Source organism: Coffea eugenioides, chromosome 2 (genome assembly GCF_003713205.1).
Source record: "Coffea eugenioides isolate CCC68of chromosome 2, Ceug_1.0, whole genome shotgun sequence".
Taxonomy (NCBI): domain Eukaryota; kingdom Viridiplantae; phylum Streptophyta; class Magnoliopsida; order Gentianales; family Rubiaceae; genus Coffea; species Coffea eugenioides.
This window is the reverse complement of record NC_040036.1, coordinates 73,729,207-73,748,486: the sequence shown is the minus strand read 5'-3', so window position 1 is coordinate 73,748,486 and position 19,280 is coordinate 73,729,207. Positions and strand designations below refer to the sequence as shown.

The following is a 19,280-nucleotide window of genomic DNA, read 5'->3' as shown; positions in this document are numbered from 1 at the left end:
TTTACGAGGTTGCCACTATGGGAGGGACGTTATTGGGTGCGCACCACTTTCAAGCTTCCAACAACTGCTGACGCGGACTTTTGAACTAAGAAAAATGAAAAACGCGGACTTGCAAAAGAAAGGAAAAAAAATAAAGAAGAAAGGAAAAAGTAATCGAAGGGAAAGCTTTTCTCTTTCTCTTTTTCTCTCTCTCTCTTTCTTTTTTTTTTTTGTTTTTTTTATGAGAGGCTTTTCTCTTGTTCTTTGACCCTTTTTTTTCCGTTGGCGAAATATTTTCAAGAAAATTTGAATATTAGAATGTAGGTTAATGAATTTGATTCTTTAACCTAGACCCAAGTGAAGATTTAAAACTTTTTTTGTGGTCAACTACTCTACGCTTTAGACATTAACTCATGTCAAAAGTCACAATTCCTTTCTTCTTTTTTTTTATGAATGGTGCAACTCATTATTTGCTTATGTATTTTTTTTTCATTTTTAAAATTTTTGAAAAGGTAACACCGAAAACTGTCGGAAATAAGAATCCTAAATAGCACCCACCATACAAACCTATTTTCTTATGGAATTCACACTTTAAAATATGGTTTTCCAATGAATTTTAAAAATATTATTGTGGAAATAGTGAATCGAAACAAGAAATAATGTGAGAATGAATTTTGGTAACTGCACTTTGGGAATTAGCATTCTGACTTTAAATATTAGTACTAGTCTAGAAACAGTGCGATGATAAACAAAATAATTAAGAGACTTACCAATTCAATACCTAACTTAAGTAGATTAATCAACAAATTGTTGACTTTATCCAAGTCTTGTCACAGAGAAAAAAAAATTCTTTTTTTGTGAATCTCTCCATTTCAACTAACACGGTAAAATAAAAATGCGATAATTTCAGAAACCACCCCTTAAATTTCTAACAATTCCAAAGAATTCCCCTTAAGTTGCAAGAATTATACTCACCTTGCTTACTTTTATTATTTATGCTTCAAAACAAGTCTAGTAGGCTACATTTTCTTTTAAATGTCCTAAACCACCCTTTTTTCACCCATGATGGAAAAAGAAATCTGTTGCCAAGCATTCCTTTTCTATCAAAAAAAAAAGGAAAAAAGAACTTTGCTAATTTGCTTCTTAGTTCTTCTTGGATTCCCTTCTAAGTTCTTCCATGGCTATCACCAAAGCCAAGCAAACACCCTAATCCCTATTCCAAATAGAAATCAATTGCTAAATAGTAAGCAATACTACTTTGCACCAATTTTTTTTATCAAATCCTTTTGCACTCTTTTTATGGTTCCCTTCTTTGTTCCTCCAACAACACTATCATCAAATCCAAAAATCAACACTATCATCAAATCCAAAAATCAATTCAAACAATTCTGGGTACCCCAAATTTTTTTGCGATACTCAATCTATCACTCTCTACCTAGTCTCAACACTTCCACCCTAAGGGAACGCATTTTCCGTGCTTGATAAAACTCAACATCAGATTTTGCCAAAACCATCTAAACATAATAAAACTCAACTTCAATTTTTGCGCAAACAACACTCCGTCAAGAACCAACTCAATACCTCAAATACCCCTTTCATCTTTCTCTTTTCAAGGCCCTTTTTTTTATTGACCCATTTTCTGAAGCCCAATATTCATCTCTCAAACTCTTAATCTTTGACATGATCAAGTTTTATCATAATCAATCAAATTCAAATAATAAAATGGATGAAGAAAAATCAAATGCACTACACCCAAAATAAAAAGAGAAAAGGATGACCAAAATCATGTTTACAAAGAGGAAGGATGTAAGGGGAGTACAAAAGGAGAAGGGAAGGGAGGGGGATAAACACCTAAAAGTAAGAATTGATGGACGAAATTTAATCCCAAAGTGGAGGAGAAAAGCAAGGTAGAGGAGAAGGAAAATAATATAAGAAAATTTGGGCAAAGGGGGAGTTTGGATGGAGAAAATAGGGTAAGACGGAGAAAGCATAAGAGAGAGAAATTGAGTTAAGTTTTTGTTTCAAATTTTTTTCTTGAAAATATCTATGTAAGTATTCTCTAGAGATAATAGAGTACTTTTACACCAATAGGGGAGGTATGTATAATTTTAAAATAATGAGGGGAGTTTCTTAATATTATTAAAAATCTTAAGGGAGGTTTTTGAAATTATCCCAATAAAAGCAGAAGCTTTCACCAAAAATATTTATTGATAGAGAAGGGTAGTGTTGTAATAGGGAAAAAAAGATTGTCCTAATTTAGTTGACTGATTTGTCTATTGCTAGAAACGTGAGCGGAAATGGAAGATAGAGAAAAGGACCGCAGCATCTAGGCCTCCCAGCGTTTCTGACAACTACTCCATCCGAGTCCGTCCAAGTTTCTGTCAACCAAACACATTTTTCTCTCTCCTTTCTTGAGTTTCCTCCGTGTCACCGTTAGAGATCGCCGTTATCCTCAGAGTAAGAGCAAATATGTGGCTTGTCCTTTTTTTTTTTTTTTTTAATTGATACATTATCAGTTTTGAATGAAAAATAATGATATAAAATTTAATTTTTAAATTTAAATTTTACACATGCTTTATGGATTCAATAATGATAATGTATACCTGTTAACATATATAAAATTTACTTTTATTCTTTTACTGATCAATAGTGGGAGAACTTAATTGAGCTAATTGAGGTTAGACTAAGAGAAATACATTTCTAAATCAGCAAACCTACCCACCCTCTCTGAATTGTATTAAATCTTGACTAAAAACAAGCTTATCTGGCATTAGGTAGACAGTTATGAGTTGTTGATGTGAACCAATCAATTCAACGCAAATTTTCTAGAGATTAATGTGATAAACTATTTTCGATCTTATTTTTCTTGAAAATTCATAGTTGTTTTAAAAAATACTTAGGGTTAACTCTGTAGAACACATCATATATTATATCATAAAATTAGCTAGTTTCTGTTTGGTTTGAGCACAAATTTAGACTGAATTAGCAAAAAAAAAAAACAAAATTGGTTTAGTCACTAGATTTAAAACATGCATATAATTTCGTGACCCTTTATCCTTCAATTAAAAGGAGTTTTTTCGTCAATAATTAAAAGGAGTTGCCTCTTTAAAACATGGGCCTTTTAAAGTCTTACACAAAATCTGTTAAAAAAAAAGGCCTTGGACTGAATAAACCATCATATCTAAAATTTGTTAGCGACGGTCAATAACGGCAGGTACCGTTAAACAACATGGGGAAAACCGCATACCCGGACATATATTTTAAGAAAACGTGGAAAGTAAGCATTAACGGCGTTACTATGAATACAAACGTCAGCGCCGGCATAATACGTGCGCGTAGCCGTCTCGGCTACCGGAAGAGGTGTGGGTCCCAATAACACTTCACAGGCGGTGTTTGCGCGTTCCTTGTTCCTATCATTTGTCAAGCCAGCTGTATTTCATAAAGCTAAGAAGTGCGAAGAAAAGAGAAAAAAAACATTATTGAAAAGTATATTTGCTAAATGATAACCCATCATATTCTAATTTGTTAGGATTTTGTCTATCTGGAGCCCAGTGGCACCCTTAGAAGTTATTATGGACACTGAGTTGACCTTTGACCAAAAAAATTTTATGTACACGCTCACATTTATACATCCATGTACTTGGACACTATTCAAAATTAATTATACTTTTGTAATAAAAGTACTAAAACTTATGTTTGGATTGCTATTTTCTAAGAAAAAATTTTAACATTTTTTTGTAAATATATTTTTGAATTATTTTTTTTATTTCACATACATTAAATCGTTACAATATATTTTTTTATACAAATTTCAAAAAATAGCAATCCAATCGAGACCGAGCTTGACAAGTGTCCACTAGGTATCATTAATGAAATCTATTTTTTAAGGGTGAATCATTCTTACATTAACAGGTATATTGATAGGTTTGGATGAAAGTCACATGTGCAAAAATTGTAATTTAAATTTAAATTGAAATAATGTGTCATTTATTTAAACTCATTAGTGTACATTGTCAGCATGGTTAAAAAAAAGTATAGTATCTAAGTTTTCAAATGAGAAGCATTTCTTACTCCTCCAGGGTTTGGTGCATTATTTGATTCAACTGTTTTTATTTAAAGGGTAAAAAGTTCCAGTGGCCCTCAAACTATTACCCGGATGAAGTTTTGGCCCCCAAACAATTAAAAGTAAAGTTTTGGCTCTCGATCTATCTAAAGTACAAATTGTTAGACCTTCTGTCAAATTCATCAGTTACTATCGATGGAATCTACGACCACGTGAGAAGCACGCCGAAATACGAAGGGCATTTTTGTCCATAAAGAGTTGTCATCCACTTGGTGAAATGGAGCGAAAAATGATTTTGACCAAACTGTTTACTTTCTCCACTATCTCTCCCTCTGTCTGCCATTAACGGTTCTTGCTGCAACTTTTCGACTACGAGCACTACTACCAGCACCATGGAAGTAAACATTGAAGCGAAATGGAGTGAAAAATAAGGAAGCCAGACGTATACTTTGATCCATTTCTTGTTTACGGTAAGTGGTCTGACCCTATTTTTGTTCTATTTTCGTCTGAGCAGTGATGGTTTGTATATAACAGAGGAACAAAGCGTGTCAATAACGTTTAAAAAGATGGTATTAGTCAAGTTTTCAGTTTGTCGGGAAGATTGGTGGTCCTATATGTTTGTTGGTATCTTTTACTGTAGAAATTTATATTCGCTTCAGTGGTCCTACATTGTTTTTTTATTTTACCCATTGATCATGTCCGACAAAAAGGGACTACTGAAATAGTAGTTTATTGGCCTAATACAACTGTTTTGACTCATAATTTGTGAGATAATTTATTCTTCTTATTTTAAATATTGTATTGACCTGAGGCTAAAATTGTTGCAGAGGCTGATTCAGAATGGTTTACTATACGTTTGCATCATGGGGGGAGAATTAATTGGGGACAATATGTGGAGTATGTTGATGGAGATGTAGATGATATAGATCTTTGCAGCGCTGAGAAAATGTCCATTCTTGAACTGAATAAGATGGTGGAAAAATTAGGACATCGTAGAGCTGCTATACTGTATTACTATGTTGAACCAAATAAAGATCTATCCAATGGTTTAAGAGAGTTATGCACTGATGAGGATGTTAACAAATTTTCAGAATGGGTTTACAAGTTTAAGGTGATGGAGGTATTTTGTAACCACCTGACACCTGAAGAAATTGAAAAATTTAGGTCTCCTTTGATTGTTAAACCAATAGAAAAAAAACGTTGTGGTGTTCTGATTGAGGAGTTGGATGAGCAGGGAAGAATAATAGGGGAACCATGTTCTGAAAAAGGTTTTAGAATAGGTCTGTTATTTGAGGAAAATACTGGTACAAAAGACAATCGAGATGTGTTACAGAACTCAGGTTTACAGCAAAAACAAATTGGGTCATCAGAACAGCCTCATAGTGCTAGACATGGACAGAGCATCCAGCAGCTTGCTAGTGCACTAGATCTAGAAGGGAGAGCTACTACCTCTGCTTCAACAGACCAGTATACAAATTGGGTCATCAGAACAGCCTCTAGGGGAACCTCTGCTTCTTGAGGTTAGAGACCAGCCAATTATAACAATGCTGGAAATGATCAGGGAGTACCTTATGGATAGGATCCGGAAGAGAAAATTAGTAATGGAAAGATATGATAGCCCAACTGGACCTCTAATCAACAAAATTATTGAAAATAGGGTAAAAATTGCAAGTCAGTGGATGCCTATTTGGAATGCAATGCATAGCTACCAGGTGAAAGGACCAAGAGGGGCCCAATTTGCTGTAGATATGGAGAAAAAGAACTGCAGTTACAGGTTATGGGAGGTTAGTGGCATTCCATGTTGTCACGCAATTGCTGCCATTCTTTTGAGGAATGAAGACCCACAGCAGTACTTGAATGTTTGTTATAGTAGGGGGCTATTCTTGAAACTTTATGAAAATGTGTTACAACCAATTAGTGGTGAGGATCATTGGCCCCCATCAACAATGCCTGAATTGGAGCCCCCGGTATCAGTAACTCAACCTGGAAGGCCTAGAAAGGTTAGGAGAAGGGACACAACTGAAGGCAAGAATCACGGTAGAAGACTAAGAAGAAGGATCATTATTCATTGTCGAAAATGTGGGGAGGCTGGTCATAATGTAGCAACATGCAAGCAACCAACCAATGAACAAGGGCAGCAAGACACTTCAACTGAACCTGTGACGCAGCAATCAAATGCAAGAAGGAGGAGACAAACAGTAAGTACAACCAACAACGTTCACTTTTAATTTTCCCTGTTTAGCAGCTAACATGGTTCATGAAACTTTGGAGGTTATGCAGTCAGAAATACCACAGCAACAGCAGGTTGATAAAGTTGCGCATGAGCAGCCACAACAGCAACCAGGCCAGCAACAACCACATGAAGTCCATAATCATGAACCTGGGCACCACCAACCACAACAACAACAACAAACATCTACCCCAGGCCCGAGTGAAAAGACTTGTGCACCAACTCGTAGCAAGAAAACTTCAACTCGGAAACTACTCACTGATGCAGAAAAAGGAGTCATAAATGCTAACTATGCATATTTGGGTAAGGAGCCACCGTACATAGTTGGTTCTTGGAGAGGAAAGTGGAATGGAAGAGGTAGAGGGAGAGGAGGACAAACCACAAAAGATAAGGGACGAGGAAGAGCTAATTACAAAGGAGCAACAATCAAGAACTGATTGAAGAGGGACATCTAATCACATTTTTTGCCAACTGTTTTTTGTCTTACAATCTTGAATCTCATTGGATGTTAGTGGATGAATTCCAATCAACTTTTGTTAATGCTGATTACGTTTTGTATTCTGACTATATTTTTGTAGACCATTGACATCAGCATTGGTTATGTAGGGTCAGTATAATATGATGGTCTTTATATTTGCTTACTCCACTTTTGCAAATGTTAATGTCTTTGTCTGGTTAGTATATCTAGTTAATGGAATTGTGCTGCGTCTTCACATTGAGGGCCACTGGGACTCAATTGATCTTCACTTTGTCATTCCTTTCAAGCAGGGTAGTTCTTTTACAAGTGAAGCAACATTACAGAGTATTTCAACAAACAAATGAAACAACAAAGCCTTGCAAATATAGTCTGATTTTTTCCCAGCAAAGCATGCCTGATTTTTCATTCAACAAATCAAAACTTAGATTTCATTGCACATCTACCGATACAGTCATTACAGAGTACAGAAACAATAACGTGCACCCACTTCATTCATCTTCATACTGCTCCTTCTATTTGCCTAAAAACTGTGAGATTTTCATTTTTTTTGTCCCAACTAACTAAGATTATAGTTGTAAGCATCCATGTTAACAAAAACAATCTCACCAGACACTTGTTCACCCACTTTTTGCTACGGATTTCTTTTTCTAATTTTTTCACTTTGACCTTCAACTTTGCGACTTTCCTTTCTTGTCTTCTTACTTCTTCTTCATACGCATCTCTTTGCTGTTCAGCTACATTAATTCTTTTCAGAAACCCAGGTATGATCTCCGTTGACCGGCTGCACATCTCCTTGTCAATCCACTGCCAAAATCTGCAACCACCATCCGCGCACACCGCAAATCTCCGTCCAGGATTTCTTGAGGTCCACGAAGTTATGACTCTCGATATTTTCTCACACCTGCACAATGGGAAATCCGGATTGTTGGTTTCTCGCATGCTTCTAGTTCAACAACTTCTTTGGCTGCAATTGAGTTTTTCTTTATTCAAGTTTAGGAAGAAGTCCCATTTCACCAAGTGGATGACAGCTCTTTATGGACAAAAATGTCCTTCGTATTTCGGCGTGCTTCTCACGTGGTCGTAGATTCCGTCGGTAGTAACTGATGAATTTGACAGAAGGTCTAACAATTTGTACTTTGGATAGATCGAGGGCCAAAACTTTATTTTTAATTGTTTGGGGGCCAAAATTTCATCCGGGTAATAGTTTGAGGGCCACTGGGACTTTTTGCCCTTATTTAAATTAATTAGGGGTGGCACCCGTGCTCGACGCGGGAGTTGTAACTTGTGTGGGGGAATGTAACTTGTAAGCGAAAAATGCAATCAATAGTGACGTAGTTGTAAGAATTGCTATTGCATAGTTCGCCTACTCAATTAAGTCAACCATGTAGGTGATTATGCAATGGAAAATTGTGGGCTTATTATTGCACAACAAATTAATCATCATATAGATGAAAAGAAAGAAAGAAAGGTTATTGCAATAAAAAAAGAAAGGTTAATCATCATAGCAACTATTGCAAATTGGATAGATATCTATAACATAAATAAGTTGTGGTTATTGCAATAAGTCTACTTATAAGAACATTACTATCTTGAACAGCAAATGTACTAATGAGAAAACTTGTTTGCTTTGTTCCTGTTGCTTCTGTTGAAGTTCTTTGGCAGCAAAGTTTAGATGTAGAGTCTATATGTAAAAGTAACACTTTGCTGTAACATATATCCTATACATGAATTTATATTTTCTGCTAATTGCATTTGAATTTTGACAGATATCTTAATCTCTTTCATAGGTGGAAAATGCAGTAGCATGTTCCTTATGTTTCTGCATATCATCTTTTCTTTCAAATATTTTTACTTGTTCATTGTGTATTGTGTCTGCATTAATCACCACAATTTGTAGTATTCAATACATAATCTTTTTTTCGACATCCAACAATAATTGGATTACACAATTTAGGTTAGTGGATTTTAGTAAGGTAACAAAGCTTTCTATCAATTGTAATATTGTTTAATATCAGCAACTTATCATTTTTCATTGATGCATATTCAATGGAAGAGGTAAGCCTATTTTGTTTTGATGTTTTGCATTTATTATAAGCATCTCGTTGCTTCTGTCGAACTTTTTCTTTCTATTCCACTAATAAAGCAGCATACTTTTCTCTGGCCTTTTGATTGCGAGCTTGTCTTTTACAATTAAGTTTATCAGTAGTTTTTGATTGATCCATCCTAAGTGCTAACACAAATAGAATAAGCCTTTAAATTGCGACCATAGCTACTGCAATTCAACAGACACATAGCCATGCACATAATTTGGAATTGAGGAAATAAGGCTAATTCCAAAGTCCAAATTGCAGTGGTCCGATGCAATTTGCCATGGTCATTAACACACAAAAGAGAAGAACACACAAATTAAAAGGCAGTTAAAATAATAGCAGGTCATGCACAGCAAAATAATGAGTTAATTGTAACTATTATTTGACATAGTATGTCAAGGACAGAGATGCTGTCGGAAAGTACCTTGATGACAAAGCTTTTGCAATACAGTTCTCTTGCTTCTCAATATGCAAAACAGTGAAAATACAGAATAAAGTTACAAATATAGTTGACCCTTCTAAATTGAACAATGAATTCACTAGTTCATTTAGATATTTGATATACATACAAATGGTATGTACCTGGAAAAACACAGAGCAAAAACCTTGCCTATTCAATTAAGCACCTCATGCAACCACACTTTGTGTTAACAACCCCCATTATTGTAGGTTCCCAAAAAGAAACTGCTCAGCAAATGCTTCAGAAAATCAAGAGGATTTCCATTTCAGTTCAGACATGCTTTTCAATAGGTCCCTCATTGTCCATCCATTACTATTACATTAAATAACCCATAATTGCTTACTCTAATCATCCAACTCTTTACAGTAGCTCAATCGGTTTTGTGAAATTTCAGAAGAGACAAAGTCTGTAGTTAAACTTCCACTATCAAGTAGAGAATTAATCGTGTTGTAAATGCATTCATGTTAGACTAATTGTGACTTGCTCAATTGGTTTCGTGTAAATGCATTCAACGTAAATGCATGCAATGTAACCCCTCCAACTCTTTTGACAAGCTCAATGACTTGCACAAGCTCCATTAAAAAGACCTCTTTGTCTGAACTGCAACACTAGCGGCCACTTCCAAAAGTAAAAGCTGAAACACCAGCCCATTAAGGGTAAGATAGGCAAAGTGCACATCAATCTGCATACCATACTGGTACTGAACCCTTACTTAGTTGTAAACTCTTGATGCATTGACTAACTTGCCCCTCAAAATGTCGGATGAAAATCACCCAACAGTCAAACACCAATTCCTTTTTATATATAGGGAAAAAAATCCTAATGACCCTCAAACTATTAGCTGAGTGAACTTTTGGCCCCCAACAATTAAAAATGAATTTTTGGCCCTAGATTTATCCAAAGTGTAAAATATTGGGCCTTCTGTCAAGTTCAGCAATTAATATCGACGGAAACTACGACTATGTGAGATGCACGCTGAAATACTAAGGACATTTTTGTCCACGACGAGCTGTGTTCCACTCGATAAAATGGAGTAGAAATGACCTTGACCTAATTATTTGCTTTTACAACTATCTCTCTCTCTCTACCATTATTTTGAGATCAAGAAATTCATTCACCTTTTTAGCAATCTGCTATTTCACATAGCCCACATTTCTCTTTCTTCCAACACGGAACTCAAACTCTTCTCACACATAGTTCTAATAGTAATCACCTAGAGATCTGATAGCCTAAAAACCAAATGCAACACATTCCCATCAGTGACCCCATAGTCCCGAACATGGGAATTATTCTGCGCTAATTCTTTCCCATCAAAAACAAGTTTTTGATTCTTCACAAAAAATCCCTTATGGTTCTGTGTCCTGAGCTTATAGAAGCAATAGAATCAGACCCCATTACCTGCATAGGAATCACATAACCTCTAATTGTAAGGAAAATTATGATGGAATCATTTGAAAATGCCCCATTTCTACCCAAGACATGACCAGTGAAGTTCCAATAATCTTCATAAACAAGAGTAAGAGCCACATTGGCAATCGACATTGCAGCTCCAATAGATAATCCTCCCCTGTATATCAAGCAGTAAAGTTCTCAATTTTTTAAGAGCCCACCACAACAATCATGAAGTTTGGTTCTTCAACAGCCTAATTAGTCAACCACTTGACAAAACCATAGATTCATTGCCAGCCCGCGAGATACACCATTCTCAACACCATCCACTTAGAGCTACCATCCACGCACATTCTCAACTCCATAGATCCACTTGACAATACATTCTCAACCTGCGAGATACACCATTTCCTCGTCACATCTCCTCATCGATCCACTGCAAAAATCTGCAGCCACCATCCGTGCACATCGCAAATCTGTGCCCAGAATTCCTTGAGATCCATGAAGTTATGACCCTCGTCACTTTCTCATACCTATACAAGGGGAAAGGGGATTGTTGGTTTCTCGCATTTTTTTGTTCAGCAAGCTCTTTGGCTGCAATGGAGTTTTTCTTCATACACTTCTTGTTCGGGAAGAACTCCCATTTTATCTAGTGGAACACAGCTCTTCGTGGACAAAATGCCCTTCATATTTCGGTGTGCGTCTCACGTGGTTGTGGTTTCCGTCAGTATTAACTGATGAACTTGACAGAAGGTCTAATATTTTGCACTTCGGATAGATCGGGAGCCAAAAATTCAATTTTAATTGTTAGGGGACCAAAAGTTTGCCTGACTAATAGTTTGAGAGCCATTGGGACTTTTTTCCCTTATATATATATAGGAATCAAATTACTATGACAATAATGGAACAAAAGACATCTTTCCATGTTTGATAAAAAAAAGAGTAAATTTTATATTTACCAATAGCGTATATACTATCACGGTGGAATGTACGACACATGCAAAATTTGGGTTTCAAATTCAAATACAAATTATGTATCATGCATCTAATGGTAAAAGTATATATACTGTCAGTATGTAAAAAATTAATCCAAAAAAATAGTAAATTTATGATTTTCTTTGTCAGTCAAATGATGTCTTGAATCATATTATATTAGAATATATTTTGGTTGAGTTAGGTCATCTCCCTAATTTGTTAGGCTTGCAAAAAATACAAGAAGTAAAACTATGGTAATGGATCAGGAGTTAGGATTTAATTAGGTCCTTGTTACATTTTTTTTAAAATTTAATGTGTACAAATAGTTATAATAATGTCTTCAGTAAGACATTCCTTGATTCAACTCTTCTTACCCATACTATAATGTGCACTTGCATATTTCCCTTAATAAAGTGCATAGTATTCGCGTGTTTTTACACTATGAAATGGTCCAAATATCTTGCGTAGTGATAAAAACCCTTGCTTCTTCAATGGCACAAAAGATTTAATCTGTTTATTTAAAACAAAGTCCAAAAAGGTTTTCAAAATGGAGAAATTAAAAACCATTAGGACTTCGCTGTCATATCTTGTCCTTCTTGACTTTAAAAGATAAGGCTATTCATGTACTCTTTTGTTATGCATCATTTGGGAGAATAAAGTTTACTTTTATGCCAAGTTCAACTTTATTTTCAATTCCATGGTTGGATAATATTCCCCTAGAAGCATCGCTCTACCAAACCCATCACACGCATTAAAGAATGAATTGGAGCAGAAAAATATTCCCAAGGGAAGTAATGATGAATTGAATGACATCCCAACATGTAAGAATAATCCAAGCTTTATGCCAACGGGAACTGCAGAATAAAAGCAAAACGAATAAATGTATGATCCACCTGCAACAAGGAGCAAAGAAATTCTAGTACAAATACAATTTAAAAAGATCCAGCAATCTGAGCTGTTCGTTTTCAGTTAAATCGAATAACCTCCCAGACTTTTGCATATTATGATCATATCGATCAATATCTTGGCCCGGAAAGCTAAAGTCTCCCTGTGCCTTGACACAGAATATAACGAATAAGAAGTTAAAAGTCATGTCCAAGTGCATCTCTCAAATATCACAACTTTAAGGATTTAAGCACTAAACTGAGTTCTGACCAAGCCCTGCAGCTCAAGGATACCAACGAAAAAGTCAAAAACTAATGCAGGGATCATAAACACGTTTCAAGGATTGTGTTCTATTTGGTTAAGGGCATCTAAGGGCAAATTTACTATTTTTTTTTGTCTATGTCAACTTCGAGTTATGTGTACGTCTAACAATCATATGACTTTACTGCAGCTAACTAACTTTTCAAATTCTTTAGACTCACTTTACGTATCTGCAAGTGGGATATATGATTTCTTACAAATGTTTCAACCTGATGCTGTCTGACAAGCTCCTGGGGACAGCATCATATTCGACCTAAGTAACTTCTTTTAGGTTAAAAAGGAGCAAGACAGACACCGAAGCATTATTGTGAAAATGGATATACAGAATAAAGAAATTGGCCATCCCTCCATTGCCTGCAAGAATCATGCCCAACAGATCAGTTCCAATCATTCTTCATAGCAGGGAGGCGTTGACTGGACACAGAGCTCGGCCTCCTCACCTTCATCCTCATCTTCATCTGCATCGACCCAGTTACTAGGATGGCGCTGTGATGCTTGAGCATTTACTTCTCTCCTACCTGAGAAGAACAAAGAATTATTGATGTTTATTGCCTGACAACTATCAGCATGAAAAACAGACTCCATCTGGATACCTGTATCTTCTTCCATTTGATTTCTCTCACTAAGAGGGCGGCTAGTGCTTGCAGTCAAGAAAATTCACGTACAATTAGTTTCCACAAAAATGTCATTAGAGTATATACCAGACACTCATAGAATTCTGCAGAGCACCAATTCCGAACTACTGACAAACAAAATTTCATTGTTTGCTCAGGTTAATTTCACCATCGTCAATAAGTAATCTACTTACTGACAGAAGGTGCGCATGACATTGTGTAGATTGCCTCAATCATGGCAGTTTCTATTCTAAGTTTTGGTCCTTGAAACTTATCATAAAAAATTGAGTCAATAAACATTCCAGTTTTCTGAATCTAAGAATCAAACAAATAGACATAGAAGGATACTTGTTCAAACCAGCATGCACATCCACAGAAGGGCCGCTGTGAGAAATGTGCATTGCACCTATCCTCTGAATTTCTCTTTGCTCATTAGCATGTTGATTACCTTCTCTTTGCACTTGCCTATCTTCAGAGCCATTGTTACTTCTTGCAACACTACCTGTATATGTTTGTGGACAATAAGAACCATGTATACAGTTGTTATTGTAACGGTGCTACAAAATCAACCAATTACCTGATAGTTCAGACCATATTCTGGTATGATCAGATGGATGCTCAGATGTATTGCCCTTTGACCTCCCATTGGCTCTGGCCTCTGCAGGTTGAGGTTCTGCTGAAGTTCCATTATGAAGCTGTGATGCAAGCATGCTTGCAAGAACTAGAGTAGCATCAAAGTTTGAGCAGGAGCCATCGTCTAATCCAAACTTTGGTGCCATTAAAATTGGCCTGTTCCCAAAAATAATCTTTACTGGACAGTAAAAGGCCAAAAAACTGGAAATACAAATACAGTTTGCATAGAAAATCATGAAAGCAATTATGAAAAATTGCATAACCAATCAGGTATATGCTTTTATCGAAGTGAAATGCTCTCTAATGTGAACATTTAATTACATGACAGGTACAACAACATAACCCTAAACTTAAGCACATATTACCATTTTGCAAAATTTCCTGTTCAGGGATTTCTTTCTACTTTCATGTTGCCCAATATCAGATGCTAAACTAAGTAGATAGTATCAGTAAATTAGGGAATCGAGATAGGGACACCAACAATTTTTTATCCACTCTTTTATCTCAGTACTAAAGTCATTCATCTTGACTAACAAAGTCAGATAGACAATTTTAGTGCCCTTAATTTCATTAACTGATGGCACTATCAACCTTCTCATTGTTCTAGACATGCAACAGTGCAACTGCAGATCCATTATGCACTACAAGGTGATACATACACAAGAAGAGCTGTAAATGATGGTTGGTTTTCATTATAAGTGTCCATTTACATGTCATAAGAAAGGAAAATAAACATATGTCAGAGACGAGGGTTACCACCAGATCAATCCAGGGCAGTTGGAGGTAACAATCAAAGCACATAAACAGTTACTAGAACAGGAAGAAAATCATCTTACTCTCCAGCTTTCTCAAAGTAAAAGTGTATGTCAACTTCACATGCCTCACAGAAGGAAAGAAATGCCTAGAATTTGGAAAATAAAGGAAGTGAGAATCTTCAATTGGATGTCATTAGTGCCCTTCAAAATTAAGAACTAAAATACATGAAGCAAAACAATAGGCACATGGCACTTAGCATGATTCTGCTAATGTTGCTGGTTAAGAAGATTTATAATCATATTTAATTACAAATAGAAAGGACATTAATAAAAACCTTTCCATAGTTATTAGTGAGATGACTCAATGACCTGCCCCTCTATTGAAAGAAAGAAGATGAAAAGGAGAACATATCAAATTGTGTGGCAATTGGTTTAGAAGGCACTTAAGCTCTAAACTACTTTCAATAATACCTTCAGTTCCTTCATTCCGAAAGTCACATCCACAGGGTCTCCCCTGTGAGTATACTGGACAAATTCTTCAGAAGGATCTATCCACAACTGAGTGTGTAATGATGAATCATTATCTGGGATGGCAAATCCACAGTTTGATTGCATTACAAATATGTCTCAAAAGACAAAAACATGGAAACAGATAATAAGTCAGCCTACCTTTTGTTGGGTCTATGTAGCTCCTAAGCTCAACAGCCTTCCCTCCAATTTCATTTGCGACATCAGGAGGTAAAACTGCAGGCTCTGTTGCAATTACAGTTATCTCCTGAAGTGTTGCTTGGAAATTTCCCAACAAACGGTTCAGATCACGCGGCCTCACCACGAAGTTGCTGGGAAGCTTTCCCCTATCAAGTGATAGCTGTTGAATGTCAGGTTCGACATTACAAGTAATCCAATAAGCTTTCTTCATACCTGTATAAGTACCTCAATGCCTTTAAACTTCACTGGTTCATTAATAGCATAAATAGGTAAACAAATTTGCAATAGACATAAAAAGCATGAACGGATAAAAACAATTCCAGTTGAGACCCAAGGAACGTATAGTATCACAACCCTTGGTAAGACGTAGGACTGACTAAGTGGAGCATTAGATATAACCCAAGCATCATTTTGTGCAATCAGTAACATGAAAAATTGAATAGTTTTTAAATAGAAAATTTTAATGCCAGCGAAACATCAACAGTGATGAGTACAACAGCAGTCGCATCAGGGTATGAAGCTTTAGATTCCTTCAAGCTTGATTTTTGGATGAATCAGTATCTTTTCAACATTGCAGTCAAGTCTAAACTAACTCACCACCAAAGTTCAGTTTAAGTAACTATTCATTATTGCTTTGTGTGAGTACACTCGCAGTGCACTCATCTACTCAATCCAGGACATTTCAACAAGCACCTTCAATACAATACCTCTCAATAGAACAGCTAGCAATAAAATCAAGTACCAAAGAACCATCTTGAAAGCTAAAGAATTGCAGTAATAACTTTTACCATTGCAACAATTCAAAGTCCATTGCATCTTCGGGGCATCAGGATTAGGCAACAGAACATTTAGCTGATCAATACTGGATATAGAAGTCCGAAGTACTGAACAAACGGCCTGGCAAGTATTAACATGACAATAAGTAAAATTATCTGAAACAAACATTCTTGAATAACACTATAAATAAAAACATGAACTACTTGCCTTCAAGAGCACACTAGATTGCACCTGAGCACCACCAGGCACGGTGTAAACATCGAAGAAATCAGGCTTAAATGTAATTGATTGATAGGCTGACCTCGACGAATTAAGAGTGTGAAATGCAAGCTGCCACCATTGGAAAAATAATTTAAAAAAAGGAGAAAAACCTCAGAATATTATAATTTCTAAATTTTTTTCCTTTTTCCTGTGCATTTAAATGAAATACAAAATTGTGAAAGCTCAGATGCCGCATGGAAATAGCAATTGCTGCTATACAATTTCTCGCACAATTGATGGGAATGAGATCGGAAATTTTCATAATTAACCAAATTAATGGCGGAAATCGTAGGTAGAAATTGCAAGGACGAAAGAGGGGGAAAAGAAGAAGAAAAGGCAAGTAGAGAGGACCAGGGAAGGAGAAGCTTGGATGGCGAGTTCGTTGCCAACACGTGCGAGGCACGTGATGGACCGAGCAAATGTCTTGAGAGCGTTCCCGCTGAGGCTTAACTCCATCCTCAACAGCAATACTTCGCTCCACTGATTTGTTGTCTGCTAAGCAGAGTGCTGTTGAGACTTGAGACCTGAAAATGGCGGGAAGGGAGAACCCGTTTGGCGCGTATGGCGGGTAGCATATGTTTTCATTCTATTCTAACTCTTTTTTTTTTTTTTTCGAGAGTGATAGGACTTGAAACTCAAAATCTCTTATCATCTAACCAAACTCTCCCCCAGTCTATTCTCGCTCTATAAATATTTGCGTAAGTTTGGTCCGGTCGAGCTTGCTTGTAGACTGGTATATTTCAAGAGGCATATCAATTTTTTTGCGTTATCATATGCTATATATCATAGATTTTTTTTGTATGGTCATACATACCGTGACAATGAGATCTTTTAAATATATCTCATAATTACTGGTTGATTTGTATATCAAGTCTAATTAAGGTGGTGTTTAATTTTCACCTTAGAATCATATTAGAATTCGAAATCATTTATTCTATATTTGGATCATCATTCCAATATATTTATTTGGTTCAGTACTTAGAGTGTGTATTATTACTATATCTAATATTTGGTTTGTTGATTCTTTCCGGATGAGATATAAAGAATTTTTAACTTTACTCCAAGTCTGTTATCTAACTGGTTAAAAACTAAATATTAGATGTGGGCATGCCATATAACTCAAATTCTGTTGTAATCGAATTAGAATCCAAACAGATATAAGATGTGGGCATGTTAAAAAAAAAAATGAAGTAGATCCACCACTTTTAGTCTTCTCCACCTAACTACTCTCCTCCTCCGCCGCCACTACCTATCATCCCTTCATTTTTCCTCTTCAACGCCACCTCTTCCTCATTCCTCTCTAGCACTACCACTCATTTTCCCTCCTCTCTCCTCCTTTTCCCCCTCTGCGACTTCTCCCTCGCCTCTCTTTTCTTGCCTCCCCTATCTTCTCTTTCTCTGTGGGAGATCAAATTTAGTTACTCAGTGGGAGGAAGAGGATGGGCGACTAAATCTGGTCGCTAGTGAGCCAGGAAAGGATGAGGAGGCGGGAAAAGAGGGGAGAGGGGAAAAAGGAGGAGAAGAAGTGGGAGGGGGTAAGAGGAGAAAGAGAGGAAAGGGGTGGTGTTAGAAAGAAAGTAGGAGAGGGAAAGCGGGAAAAGAAGGAAGAGAAAAGAAGGAAGAGGGAGAGGAGGAGGGAGAAGGGAAGGGGAAAGAGAAGGAAGAGAGAAGAGGGTGGTGTTGTGGAAGAAGGAGGAGAGGGAAGAGAGAAAGGGGTGGTAGGTGGTGATGGTAGAGAAGCAGAAGTTATTGTTGGGAGAGTTGGAACGTATTAAGGGGTGGTGCTGGAGAGAAACAAGGAGAAGGGAGAGAGAAAGAGGTGGCGTATGGAAATGGGGCCGGGACGGTCATTCTGATATTATTACCAGTATTCGATACTGGGTCATTCATAGCATTACAATATCTTCCCTATTCATTGATGGTTGGCTATTCGTCAGCACCGGTTTAGCTTATGATGTGTTTGGAAGCCCTCGGCCAAACGAGTATTTCACAGAAAGCCGGCAGGGAATTCCATTAATAACTGGCCGTTTTGATCCTTTGGAACAACTTGATGAATTTAGTAGATCTTTTTAGGAGGCCCTAATGACTATAGATCGAATGACCGTCCCTGAGCAGTTAAAGGCCATGATTTGGCCAAAAAATTTTCTACGGTCCAGATAACAAGTTGTGCATCGATTTTCACACCGTATGGGACTCGCAAAATTTTGTACTAAAGTTACACGTTGTACAAATAAAGTTACGCCGTGTGTAATTACGCGCTGTTGAAAATGGTCAAAACCGTTGGGGACGGTTGCAGTCCGTGGCAGATGGTGATGGTAGAGAAGCAGAGGTTATCGTTGGGAGAGTTGGAACATAGTTGGAAAAGAGGGTGAGTTAAAAGGGTAGAGTGTTTTGATAGGAATCAAATTTGAATTTTGTCCAAATCCCTCCTATCTACTTGAAATTTTGTGGAATTCTATATTTTAAGAAATAATTCCAAAATCTTCATTTCGATAGTCTTAATCCGAACATTCTTCATTTGATACATGCTAAAGTTCCTTATTAGTAATTAAAAAAAAACTCTAAACAAAGGAAATGTAAGAAGCTGATAAATCAAGTTTTGTCTTGTTTGGTTTTAGAATGTGTTTTATCCTATTTAATCTATCAATAAAGATATGATATC

General features: G+C 36.5%; 1 protein-coding gene across 1 annotated transcript; it reads right to left on the bottom strand.

Moving 5' to 3' along the window:
* Window positions 1-12,670: 12,670 nt before the first annotated feature.
* LOC113763183 (cell cycle checkpoint control protein RAD9A) lies at window positions 12,671-17,144 on the bottom strand. The gene is made up of 10 exons (XM_027306924.1): window positions 16,970-17,144; window positions 16,565-16,687; window positions 16,369-16,477; window positions 15,542-15,793; window positions 15,344-15,456; window positions 14,954-15,018; window positions 14,062-14,273; window positions 13,833-13,986; window positions 13,464-13,504; window positions 12,671-13,388 (listed from the first exon to the last, which is right to left on the bottom strand). Exons 1-10 carry the CDS (start codon window positions 17,072-17,074, stop codon window positions 13,258-13,260), a joined length of 1,305 nt encoding a protein of 434 aa, XP_027162725.1. The 5' UTR covers window positions 17,075-17,144; the 3' UTR covers window positions 12,671-13,257.
* Between the last annotated feature and the right edge of the window lie 2,136 nt (window positions 17,145-19,280).